This window comes from Pseudorasbora parva, chromosome 20 (assembly GCF_024679245.1).
Source record: "Pseudorasbora parva isolate DD20220531a chromosome 20, ASM2467924v1, whole genome shotgun sequence".
NCBI lineage: Eukaryota > Metazoa > Chordata > Actinopteri > Cypriniformes > Gobionidae > Pseudorasbora > Pseudorasbora parva.
The window spans coordinates 38,890,595-38,918,508 of record NC_090191.1 but is presented as its reverse complement, the minus strand read 5'-3'; the positions used below and the strand labels follow the sequence as shown (position 1 = coordinate 38,918,508).

Sequence of the window (27,914 nt, the reverse complement as noted above, 5' to 3'; positions counted from 1 at the left end):
GAGCTGCTCTGAAACCGCGAGTCTGTCGAACTGTTCTTTTTTTTCCATCATAAAATGTAAGACCTCTTAATATGACAATTGAGACCTTTGTTATACCATTTAAGATATGTAACTTTTTACGACCTTAAATTTCATAAAAATTAAGCACTTTTTACAAAACACAAATTACAAATTGTGAAACCCAATCAATTGTGAAATCAATCAAGCCCTGCATAAAACATTTCGTTTGTCTCCCTCAGACTGTGCATTTGGAGATGCGCTGCCATATGCTGCGTCCATTTTCCAGCAAACCTACGTAAGTGAGCGAAGTTTCTGTACCGTGGCTTGATAAGCCGATGGAGTTCAATCTGTGACTTGATTGTCATGCTTTTTCACGAGTAAGCTTTATAAAAGCAGGGCTTGGAAAGTCAAAATAGGCATCATGGAAGCAAATCTGTTTGGCAGAAGCCAGCTGTTGTCTGATTGTACGGCTGGATGTATAAACCAGGAACACCAGGTTCAAGCTGCGTACGTAGCAGTTGGTTATTTATTCTCGCTCTTTGCTCACCATTATACTTTAAGCTTTGCTTTAGAGAGATTGTGAAATAAAGTCCTGTAAGAACATTTTAATCCCATTGGTTTATACATTTGCTCACTGAATGAGTTCAGATTTTCAGTGATGTTGAACGAAGGAGTGAATTCGCATCAATTGTGCAAGTGAAAGATTAAACCACCAGTCCAGGCGTTAGCCAGGAATGTGCTACTGAATGAATGAACAAAAGCTTCTCCATTGACAAAATTGGCCTTTCGCTCACAACTCGGTTGATTTATGCTGCTGGAAGTTAAGTAGATGATTTCTGATGGTGTCCGTATTGGCCTGCTGGTCAAAGGGCCTCAGGTTTTTCAATTAGTTAACCATGGAATGGACACACATGCAGGATCCACGGATAAGGAATGCACCCTAGACCCCTGCACCAGCCCCTCACAAAGACCCTTCATTGTGTTCAAAAACTGCTGCATCACAAAAGACTCTCACAAAAGAGTAAGAAAAGCCACCCCATCTCTCTTCCTTTCTTTATACCAGCTCAAAAAAGGTAAATACAAACCTCAGACCCCAGCTGTTGAAATGCATGGCTTGATTGACAGTTACCTTGTTTTTTAGTGGTCTGACTTGCCTCAAACCCTTACAACATCCCCATCTTTGTAGTTCTGATATCAGTTTGAGTTTAAACATGTAATAGCCTATTATACACCCTGCACAATACAACATCAGGCGTGACGCAAGTGTTTTCAATTTCAATTTTCATGTCCGGTGCCACATTGTTTAAATGGCAGATGCACTCGTGCCCATCTGTTGTCCCATGGGCGTCTGGTCTGAAAACCAGGTGTGTTCAAGCGCATTGTTGCCGTGTTGCTATTTTGAGGAACTGAAAATAACTGCTCCATCGACCAACAAAAACCTGCTCTAAAGTCAATCACGCTGTATTTTTTGTTATTTATAGGGCGCACACAAACATGCTAAATATTGAAAATAAAAGGTTTACAATGTAAAAGATTATTAGTCTGTGCATAAAGATGGCTACATGTCATAATGAATGGACATATCAGAATTACCTAGCCCTATTTGCAGTAATGATAAATTAAACTGGCTGCTACTTAAACCAGTCATGGTAAGGGTGTCTATATTCCACCATGTAAATAGTGAATCCGTCATGGTGCAAGCACAACTGGCTTTTAAAGGGAATTAGAGATGGTTTATTGCACGTTTCCCCAAAACGCACAGCTCATTAAGAAACTAGGTATAACATTTTTACCATGCACCTGTGTGCCGACCGTTTTTCCCGCCCGTCATTAAACTAGCAAAAGTGGATTCAGACATGCCCTAAGTGCACCTGTGCCAAGCACTTCAGACCATGTGCTCAGATCGTTAAAATAATGCTCTGAGTTTTTCATCCATGCTTTCACTAGAGCAGGGGTTCTCAAATCTGGCCCTCAAGCTCCAACTGTAATCAAACAAACCCAAACAAGCTAATCAAGGTCTTTAAAAAAACTACAAAGAACTAGAAACTCTACAGGAAAGTGTCCAGAGTTGGAAAGCCCTACTCTAGAGCATGCAAAAGGTCTGTGGACCCATGCAAATTTTGCACATTCTTGAAATTGACCAAGAGGTCAATCGGTGATGTTTGCATCCTCTTTCTTGGCAAATGTCTTGTCAGGTCAGAGTTTGCTTGAATGTTGGGACGCAGTGGGAAACTTATTTCCATAAGCTTTAGTCTCCACACATTCATGTGAATACATTGAAGTTAGAGGTTTGTGTATCGGAAGTTAGAGGTTTTCGTCTTTGGCAACTTTAGAACAGACAAATTGTTCTCTCTGTTAATATTTTAAAAGTGAGGCAGAAATGAGACCCAACTTAAAAATGACCTTTATGGCATAGCCTAGAGTTCTTAATTGCATATTTGGTTGAGAGAAATATCTATTTGCAGCAGTCTGTCCACACAAACCTACAATTTCAGCATACCCTACTGTCTTTGTTGTGGGTATGAATTCCTAAATTGCAGTCCATCGTTTTTCTTTCGGACCACAACCACCTCTGCAGATCAAAAAAGCGGAGGCCAATTAATGCCTCTGATCTTGTATTTGAAAATACTTTCAAGTTTCTGTGGCTTGTTACTCCTCTTTAAGGAGGTTGCACATTTGTTACTGAACATCTCTGAACAGAAAGTTCGGGGCGGTGCGGTCAGTCCGATCGCACAGTGTTTTGAGCAGTTTCATCACCAGAAGTGTGTGTGGCTTCATTGACCTGAATCAGCCCATGACCCAGAACATCTCTTCTGAGCTGAATTTGTGGATCGATTGATTAGTTCATTGTTGATTTGCTTTGTTTGGATTTCCCATCCTTTCCCATCCTTTCCCATGCCCCCTTCCCATTTCCTAAATGTGTCAGAGGTGCAGTGCATCATGGGATAAACTGCAATGAGATTTCCAGACTCGGCATACAGGTAACAAGCTTAATGCTGCTAATGCAAAACCGTGACATTTAGTTCTCCTCGTGCCAATCACTGCATCATGCCTATTTTTTTCTGCACGTCAAATGCTAGCCGTGCAGTTAGCCAAGACCTATAATTGTTGCATCATGTACTACTCATATGCCAGAGTCAATAAATCAGTGCAGCAGGGCATCGCTCTCCTACTATTTCCGCTCAAGGGTCTTGTTGCGCTTTCACACTCGTCTTGAGCCCCTGTAGCTCCATTGGCCAATGTAAAACTGAATGAGATTCTTCCTCTTCTGCATCACTGCAGATTAGATGCATTCTTCCTCTTCTTAGAGGATGAGATTAGATAATGTAGTGGATGGATCATCTGAATGAAATGCATGCTTGCGTAAACATTTAAGATGAATCTAAGCATGTCTGTTGTGTATGTCTCAGTTCTTTTTATTTGACCTGAGAGAGGAGATGAGGCTTCTCTGGGTTGTCTTTCTGTAATGGTTATCTTTGAGTAATAAAATACTATTTTTTTTCTCTCTATACTGAACTGCTGTTTGTTCCTCACTAGGGGTGTGCCGGTTTCAGAATAGGTGATGACGGTTATGATGGGAGTCAAATGTGACGGTTCGTAACATAACCGTCGCCATTTGACGGTGGGGGGAAATGCATTAACAGTCTGACAGTCATAAGCAGGACTCAGGCAACAGCCTGTATGGGGGAAAAACTTGTTAGCTTAATGTTTGAAACAGCAGGTTATCAACTTAATCGGTATGAAGTGCCACTATGCAATCATCACAGCTTTCAGCTTGTCTGTCACATCAGATGTTTACGGATGCCATAGCAACTCTCAACGGCCACCAGGACTTATACGGTTTTATAAAAGCTATTTATTTGTTGTAAAATGTAATCATCATCTCAGATAAAATAAATTCTAATGTCAGGCACAGTTGAAGTAGTTGATTGTTTGCTTACATGGGTAGGTTTAGGGACGGTGTCATTATGCCAACATTATCTTCATAACTTCTTACGAAATAAAACGTTTACACCTCTCTTGTCAACATTATAGCTTGGTGCATGAGAGCGCGGCACGCTCTGTACGTCATATAAGGACGCACACTCAAAAGTAATCCGGTCAGGTCGTGTACATGGTAAAGCATGTTCTTGTATTTACGTGCCAATTTTGCTGAGAGAGTGGTTGTTCTTGGAGATAGCGGGTTAACTCCGTGTTAGCGCGGGTTCTTGGAGATCGCGGGTTAACTCCGTGTCAGCGCGGGTTGTTCTGGAGATAGCGGGTTAACTCCGTGTTAGCGCGGGTTGTTCTTGGAGATAGCGGGTTAACTCCGTGTCAGCGCGAGTTGTTCTGGAGATAGCGGGTTAACTCCGTGTCAGCGTGGGTTGTTCTGGAGATAGCGGGTTAACTCCGTGTCAGCGCGGGTTGTTCTTGGAGATAGCGGCTTAACTCCGTGTCAGCGTTGGTTGTTCTTGAAGATAGCGGGTTAACTCCGTGTCAGCGCGGGTTGTTCTTGGAGATAGCGGGTTAACTACGTGTCAGCGTGGGTTGTTCTTGGAGATAGCGGGTTAACTCCGTGTCAGCGCGGGTTGTTCTTGGAGATAGCGGGTCAACTCCGTGTCAGTGCGGGTTGTTCTTGGAGATAGCGGGTTAACTCCGTGTCAGCGCGGGTTGTTCTTGGAGATAGCGGGTTAACTCCGTGTTAGCGCGGGTTGTTCTTGGAGATAGCGGGTTAACTCCGTGTCAGCGCGGGTTGTTCTTGGAGATAGCGGGTTAACTCCGTGTCAGCGCGGGTTGTTCTTGGAGATAGCGGGTTAACTCCGTGTCAGCGCGGGTTGTTCTTGGAGATAGCGGGTTAACTCCGTGTCAGCGCGTGTTGTTCTTGGAGATAGCGGGTTAACTCCGTGTCAGCGCGGGTTGTTCTTGGAGATAGCGGGTTAACTCCGTGTCAGCGCGGGTTGTTCTTGGAGATAGCGGGTTAACTCCGTGTCAGCGGGGGTTGTTCTTGGAGATAGCGGGTTAACTCCGTGTCAGCGGGGGTTGTTCTTGGAGATAGCGGGTTAACTCCGTGTCAGCGCGGGTTGTTCTCGGAGATAGCAGGTTAACTCTGTGTCAGCGCGGGTTGTTCTTGGAGATAGCGGGTTAACTCCGTGTCAGCGCGGGTTGTTCTTGGAGATAGCGGGTTAACTCCGTGTCAGCGCGGGTTGTTCTTGGAGATAGCGGGTTAACTCCGTGTCAGCGCGGGTTGTTCTTGGAGATAGCGGGTTAACTCCGTGTCAGCGCGGGTTGTTCTTGGAGATAGCAGGTTAACTCCGTGTCAGCGCACGCTCTGATCGGTAAAGGGGCAGAGATTTCAGACCTCTGTTTATTAAGATGATGATCTCCAAGATTTCTCTTCTTGGTAGGGGGTGGTGCACAGACCTCTCCCGAATCATCTCCAGCAGTAGCAGCCTCCGAAGCACCACTAACTCCGCCTCCGTTTACCTCGTCAGCTGATACAATTTCCCCCCCGGAGTGCATCGTTTTTTTTTTTATGTTTGTAAAAAATATTTTAATAACACTGTTTTGGCGATGATAGAGTTCTAATGACGGTGTTTAACTATAACCGTCCGTCTCACGGTTATATACTAACTGTCACACCCCTATTCCTCACGTGAAGCATCAGGAATGATTGAGCGTCAGACACATTGATGATCTTAAAAAGGCCTCCACCATCTGCTCTCAAGCCAAAATGAGCGAGGCGAGGCCCTGATACACTTAGAGTTTTAGCTGAATATTTAATAGAAGCTGTAGTGTGTCTACTAGTCACCATTAGGCTACAATTATTACTTGTTTCATCGTAAAATTACTAGTGGATGTGATTTGTAAAATGTATCCTGATCATTAGTTTAGCCTTTGTAAGTTCCGTTTTATCTCCATTATCATTTATGCCATTTCCTCATGGAAAAAGTCACTCTGTGCAATTTGGCCATATTGCATCATCTCTTTTGATAAAAGCTATTGCCATTTAAGGTTTTCTTATGTCTTACATCACAATGTTGATGGCTTAGATTCCATAAACATTTTTAGTTCCTTATAATATTGCCAAATAATGAATGGCAAGTTAGTTATGGAACATTGTTTTTCCTGCCGCTGCTGTAGTTAATGATGCACTCGATTTAAGATAAGTTTAACAGGATAAGTGGAATATCTAACAAGCTCAGAGTGGATTTGTGCATCTGTTTTCGTGTTCACTAAAGTCAAATGGTTTCCCTTTATTCAGTCAGAGTGAAGTCACATGGGTGGTGTTTGCTAGGGGACCTTTATTTATTGAATTCATGGTTGTTGGTGAAGAGCAGACAGATGTTATCTCATCAGTAAATTGCTTGTTTCTTTGTGTTGATTTTTTTTCATGCATGACAGATGACAATAAGATAATTGTATGTATGGTTAAATATCATGTTATACATTCTGTGTTTGTCCCACTAGGCTTCTGTTGTACCATTATTAAATTCAGTGACAAAAGATAATGTCTGCTACTGTGAAAACCCAAACATACATTACTGTAGCAAGGAGGTCTACAATGCCTGGAGGAAGTTAGCATTCCCTATTCATTTCAATGGCAGCTGCTTGGCTGGTCCCCGACCCGCTGGAAATATTTGATTTGAAACCTGCCATTCTTGCTCTTGGCAGCAGAAAACTTTAATAGTATAATGTTGCTTTAAAAATATTTTCTCCGAATACATGCAAGTTTTGAATTTGCATTGGAGAGATGGTGTTGTCTGTAAATGACCAGCTGAGTCTAGACATCCAGTTTCCAGATGTTTTGAAGGACTCTTTATAGAGCCATGGAGATGACATGACTTTCATTGCAGTAAACAACAGCTGCTCGCCTTTTAGATTTTTTAGGATTTATGTTTTTTCCACAGATAGACATGAATTTAATGCTGGCAAGTAAACTGGATGCAACAATTACTTGCTAAATGAAACCCCAACATCTAATTTTAGATCTGCCCCTTTCCATGCCTCTGGAGCCCACAGCATTGAAGATATTTCAGAACACCCAGCAGGATGATTTTCTTCGTTTGCCTCATCTCTTTTAAAATAAGCACACTGTGAATGATCATGTTGTCAGTCTGCGTTAAACCCAAATAGGAAGAAGACATAGAGAACATCGCACTCACGCTCTCTGTTTGTGCTTAGTCAGAAGAACACCATCTGGCACATAAATAGAAGCCTTTTATCCAAGGACCTCTAGACAATCATTGCCGCTCGTCACTGGCCGCGAAACAGGGAAATTTCCAGAGTGGGCTTGCAGGAACAGGTTCATACTGGTGGGAGAACACTCGGAGAGAGTGACTGCTTCAAATAAAGTCCAAAGGATCATCTATATCGGCTGTGTCTGAATACGAGCCCTAGTGGACAGCCTGTGCTTTCGATATGATCTCCTTCCATGATCTGCTTTGGTGTTCCAGTAGACAGTCTAATTTAAACATCAGTTTGTAATACCCAATACGTTCGGGATTGCTCATAATTATTATATAAAATATATAAAGGATGGCTCAAAATCGGCTAAGGGGTAATTCAATGTAACAAATCTTGTAAAAAAAGATATTTTATTGGAAAATAAAGTCTTAATCTTTTAAACAACTGAGAAGATTGTGATCTAACTACATTTTATGAAAGTCACCTGTCAAGTTTAAAATATTAAAATCAGCGAAATTAGATGACTACAGGGTAGTGTTGTCAAAAATATCGATATTTCGATATGTATTGATACTGGAATATCTGAAACGATACGATTCTCAGTTTTTACAGTATCGATATCAGCTGCGCTCTCCTCTCTGACCGTCAGCGAGTTGACACACACCGGCATATTCTCACTCAGCCCGGTTAACCTCTGAGCACGGAGAACGCGCGTTCTGCTGGACTTTTTCCTCATGACAGTGTGTTAGTGTTGACAGTGTGTGATCGGTCTGAATTTCGCGCGGGATTACACATAAATTAATTCTACTAGACCCCGCAGATTTCGTGCTCACATCTGAAGCGCACACACACATAGCCTACCGTAATAAAGCCGCCTCTGACATGATACAAGTGCAAACATTTGCTTCTTTTTCCAGCTTATTATTGGTCAAATACACTCAGTTGATGTTATCAGAATTATCAGTGCACATCTGGAAGAGTATTAACGTAAACACAGTCGCAAACAGTTCAGGAAGAACGAGGAACAGGAACAGTGTTAGGATCCATGCGTCTGTTAGTCTTAAAGGGACCGCAGTCATTTGTTATTCAAACTACAAAAAGACAAACGATCAACTGCTCTTGACTGATCAACTTGTGTAACTTTAATAGTTTCATCTGTTCATCTGTTCAGGTATTGAATTTTTTTACAAAGAACATTATCCAATGTTGTTTTAAATGTAATTACTATGCATTTTTTTATTCAGTTACTTATCTGAATGTTAGACCTACCTGAAAACATAAAGCAGTCTATTTAATTTGTATCTTCTATTCTATTGCGTTTATTTGTGCTATTGTTTGTAATCTGTTTATTTGTTCTTATTTTATTACTGTTTAGTCGTCTTTTTAAATTCAATTTACCATTCGAAATCAAGCTTTCTTGTGCTGTGTGTAAGCTATTGCAACACATTTACACCATTGTAAAAAATACATTGAGATAGCAAAAATTTGTGAGATAATTTTAATAGTAATTGATCAGTTGATCAATAATTGTTCAAATCAAAACGATGCCCAACCCTAAGGAACATGCTGGCCACATGAATTTTTTGTAAAAAATAACAATGAATAATAACAAGTTCTGTTGTCATATTAAGCATCTCATCTTTTTTTTTTTTTTTTTTTTACTGTGGTATCGATTTAGTATCGATATTTTAGTCTGGTATCGTATCGAAGTCATAATTTTGGTATCGTGTCAACACTACTACAGGGTCTCATCTTCATCCATTCATCTATTGGCAAAATTATTATTAAGTTTCTCAATTGTATTGCTAAGGTAATATATTTTTTTATTCTGTGAAGTGAATGAGTGTGTCATGTCCATGTTTTTAGTTATAATATTCCATGTTCAACTAGCAGCCAAGTTTTTTGATGGACTTGATAACGTGCGTGAGGGGGTGAGCTAGGTTTGATTTTTGGCTAATTATAAAACATGCTGGAGATGCTTTTCGCCTAGTTTTGTGGCTAAATGACATGTTACTCATAGACTGACATGTTTGGCTTGTCAAAAAGTTTACATTCAGCTGTCGCAAATTCATTGACTTCAACTTCAGTTTAGGGTTTTAATTACCCTAGCATGTCCGTGAGTGTGTGCGCACTGCAGCCACATTTTTGGGTTCGCAATTACAACCACAGCTTTCACTGTGGGTCTTTTAAGATCCTACTCTGTAGCAGAGGGCATGAGAACAACGCATCACGTAGGCTGGTATTGATTGACATTTCTGCATTTCTTTTTTTCCTCTTTTAGTACAGATTTTCCGTATCCAAAGGCGCTTGTCTCAGAAATCTGTTAGCGGGACTTGGTATCGAATGGCTCCTCCAGAAAGCATCTGAATTTGGCCATGGGGTATCTGACCGCCCCCTAACCTTCTGCAGCTGAGCTCCTTGCGTAGGTGGATTGCTTTAATGCATACACAGAACAAGTGTATGAAGACATTTATTAGACAGAATGAACCCCCTTCATACTTTCCATGTGATAAAACCATGTTTTTGTGTATAAGCCATGAACTTTACAGGAGATATAAGAACGTTATGCAACTTTATGTAGAGGGAGACGTATGTAGAGATGTAACTCTGAATTTCCATCATAATCCTTTCGACTGATTTCTGTTTAACAAAGTTCGCACAGACCCTTTAACTAAGGCTAACCTTTGTGCTTCGGAGTGGAAAAATCCACATAAAGTTTAGATGCTTTGCACTGCTTGAGTGCTTTTCAACACTTCATTGTAAGAAAAGGTCAAACTCCTTGCCAAGCCCAGTGATATATTGCCCTTGTAGGAATACAATCCTATTATTTCGTGGCTGTAGGATACGAAGAAAAAAAGGAAGGGCTGAATTTCAAGAAATGGTAATTAAATCTGTCAGGTACGTTACGTGTTGGATGCCGAACACTTGAGTGCATGTCCCACAATGTGATCCGTCATCCGAGAAAGAAGCAAATTACCTGTCACACCTAGTGTTCTTTGCCACACGATTGCCAGTGCTGGATCATCTCTTTGAAATGTGTTCTTGAATTATGGATCATTTCTGTGTATACCTTCTGTTAAGGCAATGCATTAAATTAAAGCGGACCTATTGTGCCCTTTTACAAAGTCTTGATTATGTTTTCGCGCTCTGCTAGAATAGGTTTTCATGCTTGAATGTTCAAAAAACACTTTATTTTTTACATATTTGACATTTGTTGCAGCACCTCTCTTCCCAGTCTGTCAGTAACGCTCTGGGCTGCGTTTCTCAAAAGCATTGTAAGCCTGAGTGGATCCTTGAACCATTTTTGTACCATTTAGTTCCTGTCTCTATGAAGCCCCTCCTTCCAAAAAACACAATGTGCCCTGATTGGTCGGCTGGACCAGTGTGTTGTGACTGGTCAAGCGCTTCGTGTGTTTTGTAAATGTCCCGCCCCCTTTACCATAACCGCGAGTTTCAACACACTATTAACTAAATGGGTTTTCACACAGAACATGCTTTTTCCATTCCACTGCACTACTTTTTCATTGTTTTTTTTAAATGTAAACACTCTAGATGGATGTATTTAACCCCTTGTATTAGTGTCTCGCGCATGACACGACATTAGTCAAAATGGTCAACTTTTAAAAAACGTGTTTCTAGACCTTGTGCTTTTATCCTTCCACTGAACTGTGTGCTGTCCCCTAGCTCAACCAGGCCCCATTCCTTTTTGTGTATGTCTTGGGCGGGAATTATTTAAATAAGGATTATTGTGACATGTTCGTTCCCGAACAAAGCAGTTCAGAAACAGTGCTCGCTGATGTAGAGAATAACTCCCTCGACAGAAAAGTCGACAGAACTTTTTATTGCTCAAACATTACACACTAAAGAAAGTTGAAAATGTAAGTGCATAATAGGTCGTCTTTACATCAAAACATTTAGGTGGAAGAACATTCCCAAGTGTCTGGATGTATCAATTTTAACTTGTGCCCGGAGCTAATTTGTCTGATTTACTATCAGAGTCATGTGAACGGTCGTCGCAAAAGCTCTTTCTCAGGTTAAGTGGCCTGAAATGATCCTCGGTGTCTGTTCCACCAGGCTCTCTCATTTCTGGTGCCGTCATTACTCAGAGCGGGCCGGCGTGTTGTATCACATTACCCATGATACCCTTCATAGTCCAAGCCCTGTCTGTTCTGACTCTAATGTGTAGTTGCTATGGGAGTCTCTTTATGGCTTGTAAAGTTTGTGGCTTAGGAGTGAAAATGTGAGGACTAAGACTGTGTATAAAGTGAGAAAGCACAGAGCTGCAGATCCGGGTTTGTCACAGCAAAGGCATTAGACTTTAAACAACTGAAGCTTATGCAAACAAGTGACTTAAGGTTTTTTATAGGATGAAGTAGTGCATGACGGCAACAAATGTTTGTAATTATTACGACACATTGTAATAAAGAGCAATGTTTGTACTAAAATTACTTTTTGATTCCTTTTTTTACCAACTCTGAATGCAATTGTTGCCACTCTAGTTTAAATCAGAGCTGCTCAAGATAATTATGAAGTAAATTTTGCTGATAAAATTCAGCTAAACACATTTTATTATTACATTTATGCATTTGGCAGATTTAAATTGCATTCATCTTTCAGTTCATGCATATTGCATTATTTTGTTACATTTTGCATGTTTTATTTTGTTGTTATGAGTCTGCAGCACTCAACAAAACACAGGTCAAAAAAAAAATGACTTGTGAATTTCTGTACGCACATCTTTCCACAGAAAACAAATGTAATGATTCTCCAGAGATGTTCAGGAGCACTGGCTGACGTTGCTGCCACCCGGTAATGAAAAGCTCAGGGGGCGAGATTTTTTCCCCCCTTCTCCCTAGGGCTATAACTCATTGCTCTCTTCTGCAGGAAAAGCTTTCAATCAGTTTTTCTATGTTTTTTATTTATTTTAATAAACACTCAAGTGACTCCATGTGCTCAGGAGCAAAGCATGTCTGGGTGGCTACAAGTATGTTACATTTTTCTGCTGTTTGGCCTGATCAGAGCACATGTTGTTTTTTTTTTTATGGTTCGTCGGTTGTGTTCTTATCCTGTACAATTATTCTCCACTGAGCAGTAATACTGGTTTCTGTTCTCCTGTTGGCATGCATTCTCCACAGAGCAAGTCCATCTTCCATCGGATCTGACATCTCTGGTGATAAACGTCCTTGTTCCGTACTGTGATTATGTAAGAATGTGTATGCATGTGCAACCTTTTGTCCTGGAGTGAATTCTAGACTATCATATCTCATGATATTTCCATTACACGTGTCATTGTTTATTGTCTCTGAGCCCGGCATGGCGATAGGAGGTTTTTGAACCGTTGTTTGCTGGAGTTTTTGTACCTCCCTGTAGCGAGTTCTGTGTTCAAAGTCTAGGAGATCTACAGCCCTAATGAAGGCCTAAACTCAAGTCTTATTTTCCTCTCCATAGTTGTGCCTGTAACAATACCATCGATGTTGCCAAGTAAATGAAAGCATTGCAAAACTCTTCTTTTGAGTGCCAAGTGCCACCATTATGCCAGTGCAATTACCAATGTGTACCACGGCAGTCTAAATAAACATTTCCCCTGGCACACCAGCCATGACTTTCATCATTGTGACTGGAATCTAAAAGAGTCACTGCAGGGTCATGAATGAGCCGGCTTCTATTTTGGCTCTTTTTCTGCGTCCTCATTTAATCAAGACTGGAACCAAAGATGTAAGCCGCCGCTGCATTCACTATCCATCCATTATTCAGTTTTTATATGCTTCAAAATTAGCACGCATCTATAATGTATCGAGCAGTAAGATAACGTGGATGTTAGGGAGACGATTATACCATGAGTGTTTGGTATCTGCTGCATGCATATATGAAATAAATTAATATTTGTATTCAACAAGGGTGCATTAAATAAATAGATCAAACATTGCCATTTACTTAACATGATTCCATTTCAGTTAAATGCTGTTCTTTTTTAACTTTATTTATCAAATACATACTTTTTTCATGGTTTCCATCCACAAAAATGTCAAGCAGAACAACAGTTTTCAACGCTAATGATAATAAAAATGTTTCTTGAGCAGCAAATCCTTATATTAGATTGATTTCTATTAGGGCTGCACGATTTGGTGAAAATATATAATTGCGATTATTCTGGGTAAAATTGCGATTGCGATTTAAAATGCGATTATTGTTATTATAATTTTTTACACATGAAAAGTGTGTATATAACATTTTGTGTTTTTATATTAATGTGACTAATAATAATAATTATGATTATTATTACTGCTAAAAATATTTTTTTAAATAAGAAATATTACCATTACAATAACATTTTCATAATTACAAATAAAAAAAATAGTACGTCAGAATAAATATAGCAATATAATACTAATAATTATTATTATTTTTGTAATATTTTACAGAAAACTTATTTTACAAAAGAAAAAACTGCTGGGTTACCTATTAATATGCAGACAGCCTATGACTAAAAAACATTAGAAAGGTCTAAGCCTAAGGAGTTAATCTTAAAGTCTGTCTTTAATATGAAATATGAACCTCTTGTGCATCCACTGTGGGGGGAAAAACTCCTGTACATTGAAGAAAAACATGGATTGTCCAACAAATTTATAATTTTTTAAAGTTTATTAAGTTTTAAAATGTATTAAGCATTATTTTCTTATTATTGATTACCCACAAGTTTTTAATTCATACTGAAAGCCAGAGGGCGCACTCGAGCGGAAACCGCCACATTTGCCCCAGAGAAGTAATTGACATTTGTTTTCAGGAAATCCCTGTCTATGGGAAATCCATGATGTGAAGCTAACGCGGTTTAAACCAAGCCTGCAGTCTCCCTCTCAGACACTGAAGCTTTCGCGCCTCGATCGCCCCCCGGTGACCGGTCCCAGTATAGCCGCCCCTCTGTGATTTCTAATGGACGCGAGGCAAACTAAATAATACAATTACACTTCAAAAATTTTCCCCCAAAGGTAGTTTATGTCACTGAAGGCAGTTATCATCACGATGATTTCATTTCAGGTGTTCGTTTTAAAAATAAGTTTAGTTTGAGTTAGTTATTTGACGCTATAAAAACGGGGGGTGTGACGTCATGATTGACAGCTGAGACTGACGGCTTCTCTGAGTGAAGTTGTCACTGAGGCACTAACGGACTTTTTTCGACATTTTTGGGAGCAGATTAGAGCTTTAGCTTTAATTTCTACATTTCCATAACTGTTTATTTCACACCAACATAATTCATTGTTCTGCATCTGCGAAAGTGTGGAGCGGGCTTTTGATATCGCGACTGTACTTCCTGCTCTACTTCCTGCGCTCTACTGCGCAACTCCGGTCCCGAAATCGCTACTGCGCAGACTCGGTCCCAAGATGTCAGCGCCGTGCAAGGCTGCCTGAAAGCTTCAAATATGGCAAGCGGAAACGGATGATGTCGAGTCGTCGTATTTTTTTACGGTCTATGGTTTAAACAGAAGATAGAGACGCTTTGATTAAACATGACGACAATAAACACGACTGCAGCAAAGTATGGTGTATTTGAGTTCTTCAAGCCCTCAAGAGTATTTTCATAATAATAAAGTGTATTATAATGCAGTGCTGATTGACATAGAATGCTATAAAATAACGCATTGTCTGCCTTACACTGATGAGAAGCCACATCACAGCTGATATCAGCTCACAAACACTCGACTGACGATATGAAGTGAGGTGAAGCATGCGGTTCGATTTCAATTAATCGTGCAGCCCTAATTTCTATTAGATGTGACGCTGAAGTTTTGGTGTCAAAGTTCAGCTTTGATCACAGGATTTTAAAATAAAAAAATATTGTTTTTTGAACAGTAGACAAATAAATAAAAAAAATGTTGATAAATTGCATTTTAAAATATATTCAAATAGAAAACAGTTATCTTCAATTGTAAAAATTCACAATGTTTTGACTGTATTTTTGATCAAAATAAATGCAGCATTTGTGAAATATGAGAGACTTTTAGTTGCACACTTGTATTTAGTAATGTACCAAACTAATGTACTGTGTGATAGCATGTTGCTAAAAGAAATGAATGAGGCCCTCTTTACACCTGGTATTAAGGTGCGTTTTGGTCAACGCTAAATACAGGTGTTATCTGGGTCTGAAACGTTTTTTATTTTATTTATGAAAACCTGATTTTGGTTTGAAGACGGAAAACATACCAAGCACAATGTTTTCTCACCATTCCTGATTTCTAACACACACTCACAGCGTTCGTCGTGGTCTCGCGGCTATCAGAGCAGAAACGAAAGCTGATGCTCTCCGTATGTTTTTCCGTTCTCTCCGGTCGCATTCATATGTAAATTGACCTTCGCCTTGAAGAAATCATGACAGAAGTGGTTGAAAGTGGACAAAAGAGACGGATTAAAACACCAGGTATAAACGGGAATGTAAATCTTTGGTTTTTTTGTTGTTGTAATGTTTAATTTTTTTTTAATGATGGATGCTTAATGTTGTCTTGGCAGGAAACTCACAGGGGTTTTGAATGCCGTCTAATGATTATCCTCAAGTAACATTAGAAAGGTGATCCCGCGTTTCAGCAAATGAGCGATGAAGTCAGCAGCATGGCTGTATTGCGTTCACTGCAGAAGCTCTCACTGTGAAAAACGTTCTGGAGCTGGACTGTGAACACTCGGACATCCGTTCACAGGAAACGTGTGCGTTTTCCCCGCTCTGATGTTTAATCACCAGCTCTCAGCAGTGTCACTGAAGTGTACCGTTAACATGATGCGAATGTCTCTCTTTTTCCTCTAGTTCTTTCTTACATAAGTGATCTTTTTTTCATGGAAGAGCTGCTCATGTGGCCTGAATCTCTCCTCCGGTAGCATGCAGCCTGTGTGTCATTCTCAGAAATGGAGCTTTTTGCCTCCTGTTTAATACATAAATCCATTCATATTACCTCTGAAAGATTAAAATACCTTTTTTTTCTGTTCGAAAGATTCAGCATAATTTTAAAAGGGGGACATAATGGTACAAAATGTTTTAGGATATGATTATATGATGACCTTTTCCTATTGCATTATAGTGTTTTTTGCTTTTCGAAGATATTCATCGTGAAACCCAATGACTTTACAATTAATTTACATTTATTTTGTTCTCTGAATAAACTAGCGGTCTTTACAGTGAACATAGATGGTTCAGACAGTGTCCTGTCCCATTAGAAACAAGCATAATGCAAAGCCACAGATACTTCTCTGAACTCTGTGAGTTTGTTTGTACACTTTGTATAATGCACTGATATAATGCAACAGGCGTTGTGACATGCAGTGCTGCACCAAGCATTAACATAAACCAAAACATCTTCTGTAGACACCTTTTATTTCAGGTCAACTAGTACATAACTAATAGCAAGGTGCTTGAATAACATCACATTTGGTTTAAAGCCACAAATACTTAAGTTTTTACAACAGGACCACACATTTGCAACATATTGACCTAGCATTTGCATCTGGATTTAAATGTTTCTGGACTTAGGATAATGTACAGTATGGAAATTTACACTTATGCATTTGGTCCAAAGCAACTTAAAGGTACACTGTAACTTTTGGTGGTTAAAAAAACTGCACGCGTTTTGTAGAAGAACCGTTTTTGAAGAACCGACTCATGGATAATTATGGTTATCCTACTTCCCATAAAACATTCACTACAGGGCTTAAGAGATATAACACGTTTAGATAAAAAAGATCTCAATCTGATTAGCTGAAGACGTTACTGTAGCTTTACCCATTAATAGATATGATACTTCATTGAAATTTCAATTCCAGCACAGCGCTACAACAGCCATAATGAAATGACCCTTCAGAAGAGAAAGGGCTTTACAATAAGCTGCATATGCCGATATATCTGTTCAGCAAAATACCTTACTCGCCTGTTGGGTGATAAAAACACCTATGTCGCTGGGTGACCCATGTCACCTCCATGTCGATTTTACAACATTTAAAATCTCTTCGTTCTCATGATCTCCGAGAAACCAAGCCTATGTTGATTCTTGTTTTATTACGAGCTCTGTCGTGTTCATTTTTTTTGCCAGCAGACTCTCCTTTTGTTCTGTTTGGTGTTTGTTTAAAATGGCTGAGCCCCCAGAGGTTGAAGATTTAGCTGCTCAATGTCAACCTTTCACACTCATTGTTTAACTAACCTATGCTACTCCCACACCATACACACGTCAAAGTTACCGGAGCAACTTTTCTCGATTTACATACAATTATGTGCGACTGAAATACTCAATTTCCCACGAATACCAATCCCGCAGTGTTCTAAAATAGAAACACTTATAATAGGGTTGCCATATACTTCAGACAAAACTGAGATTTGAAAGAAGGATTGATGATGCATGAGATTCAGTGAAGTTAATTTTGAATAAAACATTACATGGTGTACTATTAAATCACATACTAGGTACACATTTGATCACTTCTCACTTTCCCTTGGAATTGAACTCATGACCTTGACACTTACAGGTCATTTTAAACTACGCTACTGTTTAAGCTTCATTAAGGCTTTAACTGTATTTAGTCCGTTCTGTTGTGCAACGTTTTTTTTAACACACAAAACCACAAAAGACAGATAATTGTTCTCAAATATTTGACTTTCTAAACTCCCTAGATAAAGCAACGTGTGATCCAGGTCTGTGGGAAAGGTATGAACTCATACTGGGAAGATATTTTCAAACCACACGTTCACAGAGAAAGAGGGAGACGAGTGTCTTAGTGAAGACATTTTCCTGTGCATTCTGTTGCCTCTGTTTTCATGAATGAACCGTCATAAAACATATATTAGCTATTTACAGTGTTGAAGTGTTTGCAAAGTCTTTGCATATTTTACAAGTTAAGCTTTTGACCATGATATTAGCCATAAAGGTGAGGTTAAAGAACTCAAGAACATGCCAGAGTAATTGTCCCTCCAGTACATCCGATCTGACCCCTCCTGGTCATATATTTCGTGACCAGGAAAACACAAAGAGCTCTTTTGTCGAGGCTGGTGGTGTGTGAGTGAGTGTATGTGTCCTTGGCATGTTTCATTATCTTGAGCATTAGACGCAGTAATCGCCTCCTAAACCACCACCCCTAAAAGCCTCCACACACACATTTTGCCAACTCTGACCAGAATCGTTCCAGCCTCTAAACAATTAACAATTAAAAGAGAGATGCACAAAAAAAACCCCAAAGGGAAACAGTCTAGCATTGTGCTGCACAGGCCATGGAATCAGTTTAGGCTGGTCACGCGTAAAGCTGGTATAAAAGTCCATTTCCTCAGCGCCAGTCCCTTATATTTTTAGCACTCGGTTTCTTTCTATCGCTCTTCGCTTCCCTCACTGTCATGCTGAAGAAAAAGAAGGATGGAGAGATCACCGAGCCCTCAGTTAAGAAGGTAAGCGGGCAGAAAGTGAGGGTGGTCGTCAGACTTTCCTGGGGGCTGTAAGCTTAACCTTCCGGAGTGAAAATAGTCTCGAGCCATCTGTGGGCTCAGTGTGGATTAGCAGGAGGGCAGTGTTTGTCTTCTTCCTTGGAAAGCGACAGGGGGTCCAACGCAATCTCTTCTGGTGCAGACTTTCCGGCGCACCTGCAAAGTCATCCCGCTTTCAAACCTGGATCGTTTGTTTCAGAACATGGTGCATCTTCGGGTGATTCACACTGACAGTTTAGTTTGAAACAGGTCATGGTTTGCATGAAAAATTGCTAATGTGAAGGCTGTCATGCAGACCCGGGTGTGCACGAGACTGCCTGGGTGAGGTGGTCTGAGTTCGGTTGCACTCCTGAATGTAAAAGCAACATGGACTCAGGTGCACACTTCAGGAAGAAAAGGAACCTGTGCATACATTTTATATGATTATGATGCATTTAGGGCTGTGTAAGGGATGTGTTGATGATTTACCTTAGATATGAGTGAGCTTGTAGTGTATTTGCGCATGGTGAGTGCAGACAGGGCGGCAAATGAACTGCTCGTAATCCGCTGTCTAGAGTCTGTTTGCACGCAGCAGAAAGCCGCCTTCATGCGACACACACAGTAAAGCTAAGTGTTGTTTACTCTGTTGCTGTGCATAATAGCACAATTTAATTGATCAAAAACACAATATATTGAATGCATTTTATTTTCTATAATGCGCCGTGCATGTTTGTGATGACGTCAGATTAATTGAGAATCACAATTTCTTTGTGTAATACAGAGATTGCGATTCTGAAGGGGAAAAAAATATGATGTTCATTGCACATGCAGTCTTTCAATGATTAATCGTGCAGCCCTAGTGTGAAACCAGGAACAGTCGAACTCGGACCACAGCAAACATACCCAGTGTGAAAGCTCCCTTAGTTTGGTTTTAGGCCAGGGGTGTCTAATTCTGTTCCTGGATGGGCACTTTTCATCAGAGTTTAGCTCCAACACACCTTCCTGTATTACCCATTAGTATTAATTGTGAGTCGAGTCTCTTAGCAGAAAGTTGTAACCGGTCCATGTCAGATATGATGCTCATCCGGTTTTGGAGCAGAGGTGTGGTTTAGGATGCATGTATCCTGGAAATGTGCTTTTGGGCCATATTTCTCTCTGAATCTGAGCATCCTGAGCTTTCTTATCAGATTAGCATCATGCTTTTCCTGTGAGTTTGTGAGTTAAACATTCCAGTACAGTCCTTCGGCCCTTTGTGCCATGCGATAAGAGATAAACAGGTGCCAAATTGAAGTTCACAGAGTCTGTGGGTGTTTGTTTCTCTGTAGGGCTATTGTTGCAGAACCCCTGTGAGTGACAATTGCGTTCAAGTGCTTTTGGGCACAACGATGCGTTTGTGTGAATCAAGGTCTGTGAGTCAAAGCCTTATCACTCGTCTGCATAACTGTGGATTTAATCATGGTCATCCATCCATCCTGAAAACGTGCTTCTTATAGCTTCAACCTAAACCCTGAAGACGAATCACTGCGATCGCTCAGTACATGGTTGATTGAACACCGATATGGCACGGGATTATGTAATAGTCCTGCTTTTAGAAATCTCTTGATGAAGCGGGGGGATTTGGGGCTGGCTGTTGAGTCAGATAATAAAGTCAACATGAGATGACTGCACCATGCCGTAATCCTCTCACGGTTCACACAGCGCGTTCCTCTCTGCAGGCAACAGCTGCCGGGCCATTAATAGTAGCGCAGTTTACAGACACGTCTGCGACGAGCTCTCAATGGTTTCCTCTGCCTTTCCAGACTTTCATTGAGAGTAGCTTAGTGATGGCGGACTACACTCATGAAGGATGCGGATGCAGTTGTCGAGGTTATGATAATGAAATGATCACAAATAAAGTACCTACTTGGCAGGTCAAATCGTGTTAAAGATTAGGAGCTTAATTTAAATGATTTACTTCTCACTTTCTGAGTAAAGACTAATTCCCTGTATTCAGCCTAATATGTGAATGGCAGCATTGTGTTCAGACTGGCCATTGTTTACATACTAATTTGACACTTCCTGTGGTAATAGGCACACTGTTAAGCATTATCTGAGCTCAGAAAATCAGCAAACGGTTCAAAGATCAACTGGAGGGTGAAATCCAACCTCAGCAAGTATTTACATGCTAAAGTTGTTGTTGTTGTGTATTTAATGCTTTTTTGTTTTAAAAAATACACAGACTAACATTTTTTAAAATTTCATAGGCATTCAGTTGTTTAAAAGTGGCAGTTAAGACAAAATATAATGCAGCTCAACTGTTTTCAAATGATAATAATCAGAAAAGTTTCTTAAGCATATTAGAATGACTTCTGAATGATCATGTGACACCGAAAACCGGAGAAAGGATGCTGAAAATTCTGCTATGATCACAGGAATAAATTATATTTTAAAAATATATTCAATCTTGTTGTTTTTACTGTATGCTTGATCAACTAAGTCCAGCCTTGTTGAGCATATATGTATTATATAGATATATATATGACACCCATGCTGGCAAAATTAGTCAGAATGCGCACGGCCTATTTTTGAGCTACATGCAAAAAATGTGAAACGTCATTTTTGGTCGAATTTGAAGTTTTCACAAAAAAACAAAAAAAACAAGAGTTAAGCCTCCAAATAGCAATTAAACCTCTAAAAGTATCTTTATTTGTACATTTTCTGAAGGGAGCACCTTTTCTTTGTCCATGAAAAGTTTTCTCTGCTCACTTATTGATGACTGGCTATTCCTCTCAGCACAAGTTTGGTATCGTTTTAATGCGCAGCAATGCAACTTTGTGAATATTCATAGTGACTTCTCAATGGCATGAGTCTGAAGTTCTGAACCAATGTGATATTTCAATTATCGGTTGTGTCTTAAATTAACGCTTGGTTAACTGTTAGGGAAAAACATCTAATGTAACTACCAATTTTCAATTTTTAATTGCTTACGCCATGAACAAATAAAGGCTTTTTAACTTTCTCAAAACACCCATCGAGTGCCTTGGACTACTTTTGCTTTTAGACTTAATTTTCCCACACAACCAAAGAGCACCGAGACTTTACACCCTGTGCAGCACTTCTTGCATTCCTTTGCTTTGATACATTAAATGTCTGTTTTATTAATGTTAATCAAACAGTTTTGGTATCATGGGAAAATAAATGTTCCTATAGATATTTGGTTTTGACTTGGTGTGTGCCACATTTGGTGTTATTACCAGGGGTTTTTGGTATAGTTGCTAGTTGATCTTGATTTTGAACCTTTAGAGCTTGAACTAGATTTTTCTCAAAATTGGCTTTGCTGACTCTTTCGACTACAAACCTGTAGCTCAGTCTTTGTTCAACTGATTCCAACATATTGTATGTCATTTTGAAGGTTTTTGTTGTTGTTGTTAAAAATTTGCTCATTGCTCATCCACCTTTTTTTTTTTAATAACAGATCCAGTTCGCAGACCAGAAACAGGAGTTCAACAAACGTCCCACCAAGATCAGCCGCAGGTCTTTGTCTCGCTCCATCTCACAGTCTTCAACAGACAGTTACAGCTCAGGTATGGCATTGTACAAGCACCAAACACACTGTTCAGTACTTCACCCACATGCCCACGCCCTGTTAACCCTCAGGTGGGCTACTGTGCATAAAATGAGTTTTTACCATACGTCATAAGTCGAATGTAGTGAGTCATGTGAACAAAGGCTTTCCTGTGTGGGTTCTTTGGCGGGGCTCTTTAGGAGGATTACATTGATAACTCTGAGTAAAGTTTAGGGGGGGGAAGTCAAATCCTGCATTCCTTCACATACATTTTCCCTTCTTCAGCCGCCTCGTACACTGACAGCTCCGACGACGAGACATCTCCCCGCGACAAGCAGCAGAAGAACTCCAAGGGCAATGGAGACTTCTGCATAAAGAACATCAAACAGGCCGACTTCGGACGCAGGGAGATCGAGATCGCAGAGCAAGGTGTGAGGTGCCTTAATATTTAGCATGTGCCGACAAGCTATAACTGTCTTTACAAGCTTGACGGCTGATTGCAAAATGCCTTTGTCCACAGGCCTGTCAACATATTAAGCCGTTGGTATTTGTTTATGCGTGAAGTCAAAGTGTGTGTTTGTGTGAGATCAAGCGAAGCATGTTTTGATGTTCTTCCTGTGATGGTGTGAGGCCATATGTTCACAGCAGGCCGTCCCCTTCAGCCCCTGTAACCACATGGCCAAATACTCCATTGTGTACTCACGCGCCTGTTTTCGAGGTGTAAAACTCTCTATATAATCAAGAATGTTAGCATGCTTATTTGAATGTTATAGGCATGTGTTCATGATTTTTGTGGGTATTTCTGTACTGTAGAGATGCCTGCTCTCATGGCTTTGAGGAAGAGAGCTCAGGGAGAGAAGCCATTGGCTGGAGCCAAAATTGTGGGTTGCACCCACATCACTGCACAGACTGCTGTGAGTTTCTGTACACACACACACACACACACACACACACACACTCGATAATACACCATATTCTTGAAGAAATCACATGGACTTAATTGGTTCTTAAATTAAACTAATTAAATTTAATTACACTATAATTCTAACACCCTAATCCTAACTCTATAACTTTTGGGACGTTATCTGCCCCATTTAGGAACCTTTTTATTTTTTATATAGTATATTTAAGTATATTTAAAGAAGTGTTACTGTATTTGAAAGGATGATATCAAAAATAGCGCACATTTTTTAAATGATCTTAGGGCTCCAGACTGCGACTAAAACGAAAATATTAATTTGCAAGGGATCATTTTTGGGAGATGGCGACCATATAAATGTACACGTTATGATTAAAAATGGCATATTACCAGCATGCAGTTCTGTGCTGAGTACCCCATCACAGCCTTTGTTGTGTTGATGTGATAATATGAGACAAGTGGAAAAATACTTGAGAGCCAAAATATGCATCAGAAATGTGTCTCAAAATGGAAATATCAGGCTTTTTTTAAAGTCCTCATCTCTATCGAGCAACAACGCTAACGACCCAACCAGCTGGAGAGAGATAGAAAGAGACGGAGACTTGTTAATGAATGAACATCCAGGTAATGTAAAAGTGCAGGAAGGCAAGTGTCTTATTTCGTGCATAAACATCTCAGCTGTGTGGACGCCAACGAATTGTTACAGCCAACTAATGGACACTGATATGGATTCTTGTTCTCAATATATTTTAATCTTCACGTTATTTGTAGCGCAGCCATCAATATTCGCATCGGAAGATTTGTATGACTATGAACTGACATCTTTAATAAGTCACTTTTAACTTGTTATTTTTAGTAAACAATTAACATCTTTAAACTTTTTGACACTCAGGATTTTGACCTTGGAAAGAGCTTGTATAAAACTGCTGAAGAACAATCAATCAATCAATCAATCAATCAATCAATCATCTTTATTTATATAGTGCTTTTACAATGACGATTGTTTGACGAAAGCAGCTTCACAGTGTTAAACAGGACAATATTGCATACAAAATTTGTTTTGGCTAGTTTGATTTGGATAGTTTATAGAATTAAATATGACCCAGTTAATTCATTTTATTTGTATATTTAGTTGAATAACTTGGATCATAATTTTAGTGTCCCCAACTGAGCAAGCCAAGCCAAAGGCGACCAAAGGAACCAAAACTCCATCAGGGCATGATGGAGAAAAATAAACCTTGGGAGAAACCAGACTCAGTCGGGGTGCCAGTTCTCCTCTGGCCTATTAAACAGTGTATAATTATTATTCTGCCAACCCCGCAAGTCATAAATCATATTAGATAGAAACATTCTAAATTTGAAAAACAATCATGTACCATATCATCAAATTTACCTCAGAAAAGTCATTCAGTGCTCATAACCTTGTTAGTCTGCTAGAAAAATTCCTAGAAAGTGGCATTTTGCCTAATATTTGCACTATATCACACAATCCTTATATTTTTACTTAAACTGTTGTCTAGAAAGAATGGAAGGAGCTAAAAATGAAATTCATCACCACCCATATAATTGCATGTGAAAAATGAAAACCCAGTTTGTGACACGTGAAAAAATAAGCCCCCTTTTTCCCTTATAGGAGCTAATGGATATTTTTGTCTGGAGCCCTGCATCTGTATTTCATAGTACCGTTTTATGATTATGATTTTTTTAATGTTTCGTTTTATTTTTCCCCCAAATTTAGTAAAAAAAACAACATGTTTTCTGGATACATAACTTCATGCAAATTTGTTATGAAAAAAACGGTGGTAATCTAATTACGGCATAAAAGTCATGGCATGAGAAATCAAATTGGATCTTTTGACATATAAGAGGTCTTTGAACGTGTGTGTGTGTGTGTGTGTGTGTGTGTGTGTGTGTGTGTGTGTGTGTGTGTGTGTGTGTGTGTGTGTGTGTGTGTGTGTGTGTGTGTGTGTGTGTGTGTGTGTGTGTGTGTGCGCGCGCGCGCAGGTGCTGATGGAGACCCTCTCTGCTCTGGGCGCTCAGTGCAGGTGGGCCGCCTGTAACATCTACTCCACTCAAAACGAGGTAGCAGCCGCTCTGGCCGAGGGAGGTAAATCTTTTTCATTTCTTATATATTATTATTCTCTTCTATACTTCTCTGTCCTGATCAACTCCTGTGTGTCGTGTCTGGCAGGCTTCTCAGTGTTTGCCTGGAAGGGTGAATCAGAGGATGATTTCTGGTGGTGTATCGATCGCTGCGTTAACGTGGAGGGTTGGCAGCCCAACATGGTAACTGGAGTGTAAACACCTAGACTATGAAACATTATGACTGTACAGTGTCTCAACAGCTTCTGCCTTGTAGATTTTAGATGATGGAGGGGATTTGACCCACTGGATCTATAAGAAATATCCCAACATGTTCAAAAAGATCAAAGGCATTGTAGAGGAGAGCGTGACTGGAGTTCACAGGTGATTACAGTTCTTTAATTTGTTAGATACATTAAAATACTGTTACTTTTGTGTGTGTGTGTGTGTGTTTGATGTGCACTAAGTCAAAACTTTAGACTTAAAATGTAATTTATAATAAATAATAATGTAGGGACCTCCATTGCTTTTCCATATCAAATAGCGATGTCTCCATCTAGTGGCCGGTAGTGGAACTGACATGTGATGTTGATTTGAAGTGTAATATTTTAGAGCAGCAAGATATCAAAAACAATCTTTATTTCAAACTTTTATTTGATTCAAAATGTTTTTTTTTTAAAGAATCTCTTAAACTCACCAAAGATTCATTTAATGGGACAAAAAAGTAATATTGTGAAACATTATGTTTTAAAATGTTTTTTATTTCAATATATTTTAAAATGTTATTTATTCCTGTAATTATTCCAGTCTTCACTGTCACACGAATCAGTCTAATTATTCTTATTTTTGTTGTATTATTATTATTATTATTAGTAGTAGTAGTAGTAGTAGTGATCAACTATTAATAATGGTTCTTATTATTATCAGTGGTAAATGCTTTATATCTTGGTGGAAAATTATGCTTTTTTTTCAGGATTCTTTGATCCAAAATATATTATAAATAAAACATTATATTAAATGTAATTACATTACATTTTAATAATATTTCTTAATATTACTGTATAAAATACAGTAATATTACATATAATAAACTGTATAGTTTTAATATAATCTATTATGTTCTACTAATATTTTTCATCAAAAAAGCCTTGGTGAGCATAAGAGACTTCTTTCTAAAACATAAAAGGATTGTAATTATTCCAGAATTTTGACTGGTAGTGTAAATATTAATTATATCTTGTGATCATCATCATTGATTCATCAGAATTTCTTTGTGTTGTGTTTTCCGCTAAACTGTTCTCCTATGAATTTGTTATCCCAGGCTATACCAGCTATCAAAAGCGGGCAAGTTGTGTGTTCCTGCAATGAACGTTAACGATTCAGTGACCAAGCAGAAATTTGACAACCTTTACTGCTGCCGGGAGTCTATCTTGGATGGGTATGTTTTTTTTTACAGTCAATGTAGTTACAGGGTGCCTTTTTTACTATGCCTTTAAAAAAATGTCCAAATCTCTTCAGTGTGTAATGTTGATGTTTGAGTCTGAAAAAGCTTTGCAAAGTGTCCCAAAGGCAGTTCTTCTCTATATCAGTGTCACTGTTCCCTCATTATAGTCTTAAGATTTCTTTTAGGAAAGAACACACCACAATATTCCTCATTTAAATAATTAATATGCAGAACAAAGGGGCGGGGCCTGGTTAAGTGTGTTAAAACCAAGCGGCAACCTCCCGCGATCTCTCTTGAAGCCAATACGGAAGTAATGTAAACTGTAATTCCTTAACTGGCCACTAGATGCAGGCTCCAGAAGGGAGCAGAATCTCATTGAGCCCCATGTAAAAATTCTCAACTTTAAAGCAGAAAAAAACATGTTTACAGCCTGGTACAAATTGTGGTTTTGGCTTATAAGGCTAATTTTGATCTTCATGACAACTCTGAGGGGGGTGAATTTTTTTATAACTCATTCGTTTCCGTTATATTAAGCCTTAAGGTTCTGCATAATTAAGGGCGTGGTTACAAGTGGATAGCCATTTATCCGCCGTCTATAGTTATTGCGTCACCTCAGCTCTTCGCACATCCCGCCTTTTTGCCCATTTTCTGTTATCCGGGAGTGACACGCGTTGACTCGCTCCCAAGATGGCAACGCCCAGCTCGCCCATACTTTAAGCTTCAGAACGGCTTATCAGAATCCTATGGGTGACGTCACGGACACTACGTCCATATTTTTTTACAGTCTATGGTTAAAACTGGCGGTTATGGTAAGGGGTGGGACATTTTCCAAACATGCTCAAATCTCTTGACCAATAATAACACTGCTCCAGGCAGCCAATCAATCAGAGCACATTGTGCTTTTCAGAAGAAGGGGCTTCATAGAGACAGGAATAAACAGAGCGTTACTGACAGACTGGCAAGAGAGGAGCTGCAACAATGGAGAATATGTGCAAAACACATACTTTGAAAAATCAAGCATGAAATTCTATTCTAGTAGAGACCAAAAACACAAGACTCTGTAAATAGGCACAATAGGCCCTCTTTAATGGACTTAATGTGCAGAGGATCAGTTCTGATTTATGTGGTTTATAGTGCTGTATGGTTTTACTGAGCATGTTTGTGTTTTGTGTTCTAGTCTAAAGAGGACCACAGATGTGATGTTTGGAGGGAAGCAGGTGGTGGTTTGTGGATATGGAGAGGTGAGATCATTTCCAGCTAACCGTTTCCTATGAGAGACTTCTGCATTCAGAACTACAGGATGTTCTTGGCATTATATGTAAAATAATGTTGTTTATTC

General features: G+C 39.4%; 1 protein-coding gene across 2 annotated transcripts in view; it reads left to right on the top strand.

The window, feature by feature from the left end:
• The window catches only part of ahcyl2b (adenosylhomocysteinase like 2b), a 45,257-nt gene that overhangs the window by 8,169 nt on the left and 9,174 nt on the right, over positions 1 to 27,914 (top strand). Inside the window, exons 1-9 of one of the 2 annotated variants that reach the window (XM_067428652.1) lie at positions 18,415 to 18,571; positions 22,041 to 22,149; positions 22,416 to 22,559; positions 22,944 to 23,044; positions 25,054 to 25,156; positions 25,241 to 25,335; positions 25,409 to 25,515; positions 26,453 to 26,569; positions 27,753 to 27,816. In XM_067428652.1, coding sequence (XP_067284753.1) covers positions 18,521 to 18,571; positions 22,041 to 22,149; positions 22,416 to 22,559; positions 22,944 to 23,044; positions 25,054 to 25,156; positions 25,241 to 25,335; positions 25,409 to 25,515; positions 26,453 to 26,569; positions 27,753 to 27,816 — 891 coding nt within the window. In that variant the 5' untranslated portion in view covers positions 18,415 to 18,520. Of the gene's footprint in view, positions 1 to 18,414; positions 18,572 to 22,040; positions 22,150 to 22,415; positions 22,560 to 22,943; positions 23,045 to 25,053; positions 25,157 to 25,240; positions 25,336 to 25,408; positions 25,516 to 26,452; positions 26,570 to 27,752; positions 27,817 to 27,914 lie in introns of those variants that run through there. The other variant, XM_067428651.1, reaches the window with a different exon arrangement.